This window comes from Austrofundulus limnaeus, unplaced genomic scaffold (genome assembly GCF_001266775.1).
Source record: "Austrofundulus limnaeus strain Quisiro unplaced genomic scaffold, Austrofundulus_limnaeus-1.0 Scaffold0, whole genome shotgun sequence".
Taxonomy (NCBI): Eukaryota; Metazoa; Chordata; class Actinopteri; order Cyprinodontiformes; family Rivulidae; genus Austrofundulus; species Austrofundulus limnaeus.
The window spans coordinates 2,691,003-2,700,950 of record NW_013952402.1 but is presented as its reverse complement, the minus strand read 5'-3'; the positions used below and the strand labels follow the sequence as shown (position 1 = coordinate 2,700,950).

General features: G+C 38.2%; 1 protein-coding gene across 1 annotated transcript in view; it reads right to left on the bottom strand.

Moving 5' to 3' along the window:
• Nucleotides 1-9,948, bottom strand: part of eys (eyes shut homolog) — a 205,300-nt gene that overhangs the window by 57,954 nt on the left and 137,398 nt on the right. Inside the window, exon 40 of the mRNA XM_014010919.1 lies at nt 6,523-6,693. Within this exon, the coding sequence (XP_013866373.1) occupies nt 6,523-6,693 (171 nt within the window). The remainder of the gene's footprint in view (nt 1-6,522; nt 6,694-9,948) is intronic.

The following is a 9,948-nucleotide window of genomic DNA, read 5'->3' as shown; positions in this document are numbered from 1 at the left end:
AGACAGTAAAAAGATTTGTTTTTTTATATTTCATCTCTGCTCGGTCAACTTTTTTCATCTCTCTGCCTACACAGACTGCCATCATACTCCAACACATTCGGAATGATCTGAAGAAAGCCAAAATCTGACGTTATCTCACCAGCTTTATACGATCTGAGTTGGATTCATGTCAATTTTAAAACTGGCTTTACAATGTTGAGCATGTTAAATGCTTCCTAATCCTTCTCCACAGTGCATCACATTTTATTGCCATCGTTCCCTCATCTGTTATCTTCGACAAACCACACACTTAAAAAGCTGTTTTACTCCATTAAAATCAATTTCTGACAACCTTTAGCCAAACCAATTGATTGGGACAAAAGGTTATTTTTCTTTAAAGAGGCAATATCATGTAAAATCAACTTTTTTGAGTTTTATATCATGTTATAATGTTAAACTCTCATAAAAAACTTGCCCAAAGCCTTGCTCTGACTCAGTCATGCATGTTTGAGAAATCCTGCAGTGTTTTTAGGAAGCCATGCTGAGGAGCAAAACGACAGGTGGGGACCAGAAATGCCTTTTGGTACCAGAAACGCCTCTGAGACATGTCTTTAAGCCGAACCTCCTCATGGCAGAGCACCCCCACCACCTCCCCACACACCCCGCCCATGACTCCTGCAAGCTCTCGGGTAAAAGTGAAAGTGAAACTTAAGCTGTCTGCTGCTCTCAACACTACTTCTCACTCAGTGAAGCTCTTTTCAGATTAAAAATACATTTGAGGAAATGTATTTTTAGATGCCAAGTAAACTGCATCATAGCAGCCCCCCCTCCCCCTCGCAAGCGTGAACCCCCGCTCCCCCGCCCACCACACTGAAATGGGCAAAACGGAAGTGGAAGGTGGTTCTTAAAGAGACAGAGGCCAATTTCAAGGTGTTTGGAAGAGGAAGTGATGAGAAGATAAGTTTATTTTCTTTTAAACATCAAAACAGCATTTAGTAACAACTAAAGGTGACATAGATACTTTATTATGGTATAGTATTTAAATGTATGCCTGAGAAACACATAACATTGCCCCTTTAACTTTATCAGTGAAAGAACATTTAATTAATTTTATTTTAAACTATGCAACATTTGTGTGAAGCAAAAAAAAAAAAAAAAACAGGATGTAATGAGCTGCTAGTTGAAAATTTAACTACTTTCTCAACATAATTTAGTGTTTTTGATTAGTGAACATGCCATTGTTGTGTTACTTGACCATCTCTAAGGAAAGATAAATACTGGACTTTGTACTGCTCACATAAAATTCTTTAGTATGCAGAATAAACTAAAATGAAAGTAATTACTATTAATTCAAAGAAACAAACTTCTAAATTTTAAGGACTTTAAAAATGTAAAAAAGTAGGTCACTGCAAATTGTACTGCTGACAGAGTGCGTGCAAAATTCATTTATACTAATAAATATTAAGACTGAAATATAAAAAGACAAGATGGGGAAAAACATTTCTTTCTTTAAAAGTCTGCACACAACTTCACAGAAATGCTCAAARAAAACTAAATACTTTGCACGCTCTTTGAAGACAAGAAAAGAAAATATCTAGTGGTAATTAACCTTGACATGTTGCCCACATACCAGCTAATCCATAAAACAATTAAAACATTTATTTTTATGAATAGATGACAACTGAAAGCCTAATTATGCCCGGCACATAATCATTTCCAATTTTAAAACACAAATCTAGATGAGAATGCTGGGATTTAARGAATTCAACAATTGAGACAATGAAAACAAGAGAAATTCAACTTCCCACAACAATGTCCCATTGTCTTGGCGGTTGATTCCACCTGGTGCCATAACTCATTTGTWGACAAACAATATTTACAACAGATGTCAATGTTGCCCTATCTTTTATTTTTCCTCTGCTCCTTTTGTAAAGCTATTGTTTTGCGTCGTCTCCCATGGCCCTCTTACTGTGTGCTGAACCTTACAGAGCGTTCGTCCTTTTGTCAGTGCCTGTCACCTGCGCTCTCTCCTGTTCCCCCCCCACACAATACACAGCTGTATTGCTTCTCTCAGGCTGACAATTGAAGTCCAGGGGGAGACTCCCAGGCTTGCTTCGGGGAAAGGTGTGAAAAGGGAAGCGGAGAATAAGAAGCAGGTTTGGCAAAGATATCCTCTGCATCTCAAAGCGTATCATTTGGTTTTCTTCTGATTAACTTTGCCTGCTTGATCTCTGCAGTTTTTTCTTTTTCACCCCCAGTTTCCCCTCCTCTGATTTGGAAGAGATAGCACGCTACAAGCCAGGAAGCATTACTAGATAAAAAGGCATCGTGCCAGCTCTGTATGCTTTCTGAACATCCATCGCCTTCTTGACAAGGCTTGCGTTTGGCTTCCTCGCCTCCACATTCTGCTGCAGTGAATTACTGTAAATATTATTAAAAGCAGAGAAGYGGCTGATTTAACTGAGCCAACTAGCTCAAAATTACGACTTTGATTTCTAATTTACAGCAGCGTTCACATCTAATTTTAAACGAGGGGAAGCTGGTACGGAATGAGGATGGTAACAAGTTGACACAGCAGTCGATCTTTCAAACTGATCTTCAGCATAAATCTTGAAAGACTCATGCATGCAGAGAGTTAAGATCCACGCAGCAAGATAACTGCTGGCAGGGAATATATGAGGCAAATTACAGCAGGGTGGAGGTGAAACAATTCCCTTAGTTTGACATCAAGCATCAACTTTCATCCGACACACAAAGATGTGACTCACTGGTAATTTCCTGTGGGTTTTCTCCACTTTTGGTGAGTCATTAAACATATATATTTCAATTTGTTTTCAAAAACGCACATTCAGGACAAAGTAAAAGAAATCAGGTGGAAAGGAAAACTAGAACAGAGGTCTCCAACCCGTAGCTCGTGAGTTCATTTAGAGTAGCTCTTCAGTGCTTATGAAAAATTACGAGTAGCAAAATTGAATTTGTCACTGGTCAAACACACTTTCATTTCTATCCAATCAGTCCACAGATGTCCCTCCCCATTGGTTGTCAATCAAACAGTTTAGGGCTCAGTATGGTCGACTGGTAGCCGACCAAATGACACAAGGTCAAATTCTGTGACGTAATATTTCAGAAAACGTCATAGAAAATACAAAAGAAAAAATAAACAAMTTTAAAAAGATATTACCCAAATGGRATATAAARAGTGGTGGGCAGCACTAATCTAAAAATTAGTTCCACTAGCCCTAAAACACAAACTCAAATATTTAGGTTCCCTAATTCTAAAGCACCAATGCACTGAAAGTTTTAGTAAAAACTAATTCTAAAACACTAAAATAACCCAGTCAACCCATGAACATTCTTCAACAGACAACATGAGTCACGTATTACCATGTTGCTCTCGTAAGACTTATCATTGACATTCCTCAGCTGTATTTGTGTTCATATATCGTCTATATTTTGTCACCTAGTGGATAAGTAAAGACCTCAGTTAGTGCTTCTAAATTTCGCCTATAAATTTATCAAGTGCTAATCCACTAATAAATTTTAAAACTAGCAGAAGCCCTAAAGCACTAATCAGGAAATTAGTTCCCCTATTAGTGTTTTAGTGCTTTAGGGGAACTGTGCCCACCACTGTATATAAAGATATCTATGCAGCACCAAGTGAGACTAAATTTAAATTTTCTGAACTCCTAGAGACTCCATGTACAGAACAAAATGTATTTATTGGTTAAAAAAGAGGATTTTGCATAAGTTCTTTAAAATAGAATTTGTATTTTCACAATCCTGTCTTAAAATGCTAATCTAAAGGATGAAATGTAAACAAAATAACATTTGTTCTTTTGTCATTAAAAATATATATGTTGACCAAAAATAGTCTGGTTTATCTGTGGAATGAATTGGTTTGTATGATTCTTCGATTGAGCCTAAACAGGACAAATGAATACGCTCCAACTAAAACATCAAACCTTGTTGGACTTACAGCTGTGAAAAGTCTGTTGTAATTATCAGTCTAACTCCAGCGTCAGACTAAAATCATCATATTTGTCTTAAAACTGACACCACTATTGTCTCTGTTTAACCATCAACTGGGTGACCTTTTAAGTCGACCACCCTAATATAAAGCACCCATTTAGAGTCTTATTACTTTCCATGAGCTGGCTAATTAATAGCTCTTTAAATACAAGGAGSCTTTGGTGCAATACTGAACACTCAGCAGTCATCATGGGAAGCCAATGACAGGCGAGAGAAAGACAAGTCAAGCTAATATTACTCTAAGAATAATGGGACTATTTAATACTAGTTCTGCAATTTCAGATACATTAAATGTGTTAAATCACTTAAAAACTGAAAAGGAATAACTCTCTCAGTTCTCCTCCAATCTACCGTGTGTTAATAAATCACTGGACTATCTTGAGCAGCTAAAAATACTTGCTGGACAAAATGTACGTGTTTGAAGTTGCACCCGGTGTACCAAACATCACATGTTTTACTCTGGATCACTTTCATTGCGGCTACCGAAACCAGAACATCCACATTTTGATCAAAGGAGAGAAAGTTAACCCCGAGGTGCTCYGTGATGTTGAACAGGCCAGGGAATGTAGATGAGAGCCTGTGAACCTGCAGACGATGTCACAGATAAGAGGTTGATCTAGGCCATACCAGAAAGATGAATGTTATGATGTCCGCGGCCGGCCTGCGCGGAATAAATCACCCARGATCGCCGCACAATGCATGGTGGTTAAACTTTAGTTGGAGACGCACCTGAGTGGTGGAACCCGGGAACAAATGGTGGACTCGCAAAATAAAGGTGGCGGTGGTTTTTAGAGCGAGGAGCTGCTGCAATTATGGTCCAGTGAGACACACGCTTGGATGTTTTTTGGAGTCAGTAAATGACCTATAGCTCGAGGTGCTGTGGTGGCTTCTCCTACATGCTGCTGGGTACTTAAAATATACTTTAAACATGGGTATAATAGAGACAAATCTGGAGAAATTAAATGCGTTTCTCATAGTTCAGCTTTTTACAACTCCCAATGAAAAAATCACAAGTGTACCCCTCTCATCCCAAAACAATGCTCCATTGTTAGAAAGATCCACTCAGGGACTGTCTGGCCTCCCCATCCCAATCTTCTTCTGTAACAAAGGGGAGTTTGTATGTGTGCGTGCAGGTGTGTGAACAAAGGAGCTGGTGGGAGGCAGAGATACAATGCAGAGCTCAAGGTTGGTGTAAAGGGTGAATGCAATCTTATCTCTGCATGTGAGTGACCAGCTCTCGGGGATTCTTTTTGTTTGCTTTTAGATTATTTCTCAATCAACAGCTTTGAAACACCGGGAAAGCAAAGGGAGCTTTTCTGGTGTCTGCAATAAACAAGACGACGTGTAGTCCATAGCTACGTTTACATGGACATAAGTAATCGGATTAAACGGCCATTCGGAATAAAAATGCATCATGTAAACACCCCATTCGGATTATTCTGACCCGATTCAGCTCGATCCGAATGAATTTGTAGTCGGAATGAGAGAGGTGGTTTATGCTGATTGATAATCCGAACAGCGTGCATGTAAACACTTAATCTGACCATCTTATTCTGATTGTGGAAAACTGACCTGACTGCYCATGTCTGCTGACTTTCATCCAGCYGTTTCCAGCAGCACAGAACTTTTCSTCCRGTTCTCTCATTCAGTAAAGAATTAAGACACACAGTCTGTGCCGCTTCGCAAGAKAAAATATAAAATAAAATAAAAAATAGTCCGTGCGTCACCTGCAGCTCAACCAGAAAGTGCAGCAACATCTCTCCACCATTATTAAACCCTGTCGCAGGTCCATTCTGAGCGCTCAGAAACTGTTTATGTTCATCARGAAAGTAGGACTTTTCTGTGATTTTCTAAAAGGGAAAGTTAGCAACTGCACATGTCAGTGCTTCTATTCAGAATAAAAGCCCGGTCCATGTAAACACTCGTCATGATCGGACTGTGCCCACGTAAACCACACATTCCGATTATTTAATTCGAATACATTTCAATCCGATCAAAGAATTTTGCACATGTAAACATAGCAAAAGTGTTATTCTAATGTTTTTTTATTCCAACTTCAAGTTAGATTTTGTTTTCTCCTTTTTTATTGTTGTCTTGAAAACACACGATAGACGTTTGTGTCACAAAATGACTCATTATATTAACATTCAAAAATGTCAAATGACTTCTCTAGGTATTTTTTGGCATTTGCAAGAACATGTCTACAATAAAATTTAAGACTGCTTGTGTAATGCTTAATTTACAATAAAACTATAACACTGAATTTGAATAAAAATTTTTTTGGTATTTTTGGACTTGTTGGTTTATATACAGTATGTGAAACACCTCTCTAGATTAAGGGTGTCCAATCCTGGTCCTTGAGCACCACTATCCTGCATGTTTGACGTTCCTCTGCTCCAACACCCCTGATTTAAACTGAMCAYTGATTAACAGGCTTTCCAGCTTCTTTCTARATCTTTCATCATTTTATTGCATTTCTGTTGACAATTAGCTTCAAAAWGAAATTGCACTCACTGAAGAGGATGGTGCCCTGTGTTGATCTGGCTTTTACTGTCAAAAGAAGAGTGGTGTCCTTAGCTGCAGAGGCTTGGCTATCGCCGTCATCAGGAGGCCGTGGGACGACTCCAAGAGGCTGCAGCTCCAAGTATGATGTGCCATCAAAGGAGGGGATGTACACTGTGATATCTAGAAATAGACATTGACTAAACTMTTTAGAATTATTACATTTATTAGAGAAAACAAATAATTAAATCCCAACACTTGCTATTTTATGTTCCTTATAAAGTAGTAATTGTTTCTTTGCCCCCTATATTCATGAATGCAAAGAGAGTGAGCGCCTTTTAAACAACATCAACAACACCTATACATAGAAGCTTCATAAAAACAGATTTTATGGCAGAGCTGTTGAACTGGATTAGATTTCACAGATGTTCTCGGTAAAGTGCTCTGCAAGTTAAGATCTAAAAAGAAAACGACATTTCTAGTAAAAGCAATGCCCTAAAGTGCTTTCCTTAGTAAAGAGAACAACAGAAATTGGCTGCAGCACAGATAGCTTCACCGTGAGCACAGTCAGCAGGGCCTTGTCAGAGCTATGTGCTAGTGTGTCATTTCCCACCGGATGACAAAGCGGTATGACTTTAAGGAAAGGTGGAGGAGGTACAAGCACAGGTCATCAACTCCACAAGCCAGTGATAATCTGTTGGCCTTTTACACAAAAGAACATTGCACACCAAGTGGAGAGCTTGCTGTTCAGGTCCAAGAAAGTCAATTCCAAACAGGCCACAGCAGTCTCAGCTGAGGGGGATTCTACCTGCAACATATAAAAAGGCAACTGCAACTTCAGTTTGGCTAAAAACTTAGTTATTGATTTCTTCTTATAAATGTTGTTTTCACAATGTGAGTAGTTCATCTGTTCGATTCTAATGGATTTCAAAAGTGGATTGAAAAGGATTAKCAACTTTTTGTGCAGATTAGAATGTAATTAGAAAAAAATGGTAAAATGAAATAAAATAAATGAATGGAATAAATACCAATTACTTTAATCTGGAAATTAAAAAGGGGAATTATAAAGAAAAATAATAAGTGTGGAAATACTTCTTTTACAGCATTTTTTCCTTAAATGTTCACCTTATTGTCTCTTTCACAGATTTTTTGTAGCTTTGTAAAACAATCAAATGCAAAATAAAAAAAATAAATTGAAAACATCAGGTATTTATTTGAACAGTCTATTTTTTTAGCCATTCCAAGAAGTGAAGTAGGTTTATCAGTAAAACAAACTGTTCTGTTGCCAAAATCTGACTACAGGAGTGTTTCCAGTAACACTCTTTCACTGGTAAATCAAACGGTCATAATCCTGTTTTTTTTTCTCCCTCATATGTGCTCTGTGCATCTTTTTTAGCCACCGACCCACTCGTGCTCCTTTCCAGAGCAAACAGTGTGGGTGACTCCTCCGAGGTCTGCAGGGAATTATGTGGAACAGACATGACAGCCAAGCCTTTAAATTACAAAGAGAAAACATAAACTGTGTTGCTTTTGTTGTGGAAGGAGGCATTTCCTTGGACTGAAACTGATGAATCAATCCTGTAATATTTGCCGGCAATTTCTGAGCAAGGCAGATTGAGCTGGCTCATTTATAAAGGCACCAGCAATTACAGCAGCCACATACTAGATGCCCACAAAAAGAGCTGGCAGCACCGAGCCACTGTGCTGGCAAAGCAGGGAGCGCCACACATCAGGTCCCATTAGTGTCAAACAAACACACACGCACACAGACACAGAACATGTCTCAGAAACCTCAAACATTTTTGCTTTTCCCCTCTTATGATTATTTAACTAATAAAATAGAAATACAAATAATTTCAAGTTTTTGTGGTCAGAATCACTGCAATATTAACATTATTCTGGTCTAGTTTGAATTTTTGATCTACAAAAAGAAATATTTAGTTAGAACACACCACTGTAAACCATGTGTTGTCATTTTGCAGTAGATAAATATTTTACAGCATAAAATAAAAAAAAAACTGGAAACAGAGTTTCAGTAATTATCAGCTTAAGCTGCATAATGCAATTTTTATGCTGCTTTAAAAACTGGAAAAGTGAATGTGCAAACTTATTTTGACTGAAGTTATTGTAATATAAAAGTTGCTGGAATGACACTAGTATCAGGACGTTGTGCTGCTGGTATTCTATATTTCCTTGCTAGCCAGCTTCTTATATCACAGCTTCAAATACAACAAGTAAGGACTTAAATCAGTGAGCCGTGGAAGGAGGTCATGATCAATACAGAGCAACCTTGAATAATTTCCTGCCTCACTGGTTTCGTCTTTTCTCCTAATACCTTACCTGGGTACCATTTACTACATAATTTTGCGATCGCTTTCCATTAAATGCTGACATACTTGACAGAGTGTCTTTGGCAAGGTCCACAACCTACTGTGTCTTCCTTAAAGAGACAATCCATAAAGGCTTAAAAGTCTGACTTGACCTGTTGAACTGAGTTTACTTTGATGAAACCTGTTTGTACTTGATTTTAAGAAAACTTAAAAAAATGTGTTTATGAACGATATACTCTCAATACGTGTTGATATTTCTATTAAATGTCAAGTTTTTTTAGACTTCATACTGCTAAGGTAAATAAAAATAGCTTGAATATCCATGTGCATTTTAATATTTCTTTCAGYTATGTGGTGTGCCACACGTCAGCACTTCATGCTGGACACAAACAAGTCCACATCATTTGCCACTGGGTAGCATGACGTGTCTATAATTAACTCAGAGCAGGGGTGACTTGCTCTGTTCTGCTCGTGCGGSTATTAATTAATTCAACAAGATGTGAGGACAAGATTGTCATCAAGCAAAGTTGCCACAGCAATTCACAGACTCTGTCAGCATGTAAACAGCCCCCGGTCTTTGTCTGCGGGCTCAGAACCACCGCTGCAAAGCACATTGTTGGACGAGTGCTCAAATGAGACTGTATCCTGTTAAACCTGAGACGGGAGTGCTTTCAAGGAGGAGCAATTTCTCAAACTCAGCAGAAATGACACTAAAAGGCCACTGCTGGTATTTAAAGGAAAAACTTACAAGCCTGACAGGTTGAGGAATAAGCAGGAAGATCGTTTATGGTGGTTGACGGGTGAGGTTGGGGATATTATTAAAAAAAAGAAYGCACTGTAAAAACCGAACAAAATATTTGAATTATTGTATGAGTATGGTGGTGGCAATCAACTTCACTTTGTCAGCTGTGCTGCTATGCATTATTACTTCACCTGTGATGTTGCATTACAACAGGGGTGTCCAACTCATTTTCACCGAGGGCCACATGAGCATTATGATGGCCCTCAAAGGGTCAGCTATAATAAATTTTGACGTTTTATGTTTAACTTCAACTAAACACGAAACTATGGAGAGCCATTTTATTCAAAATACAATAAATAAATAAAT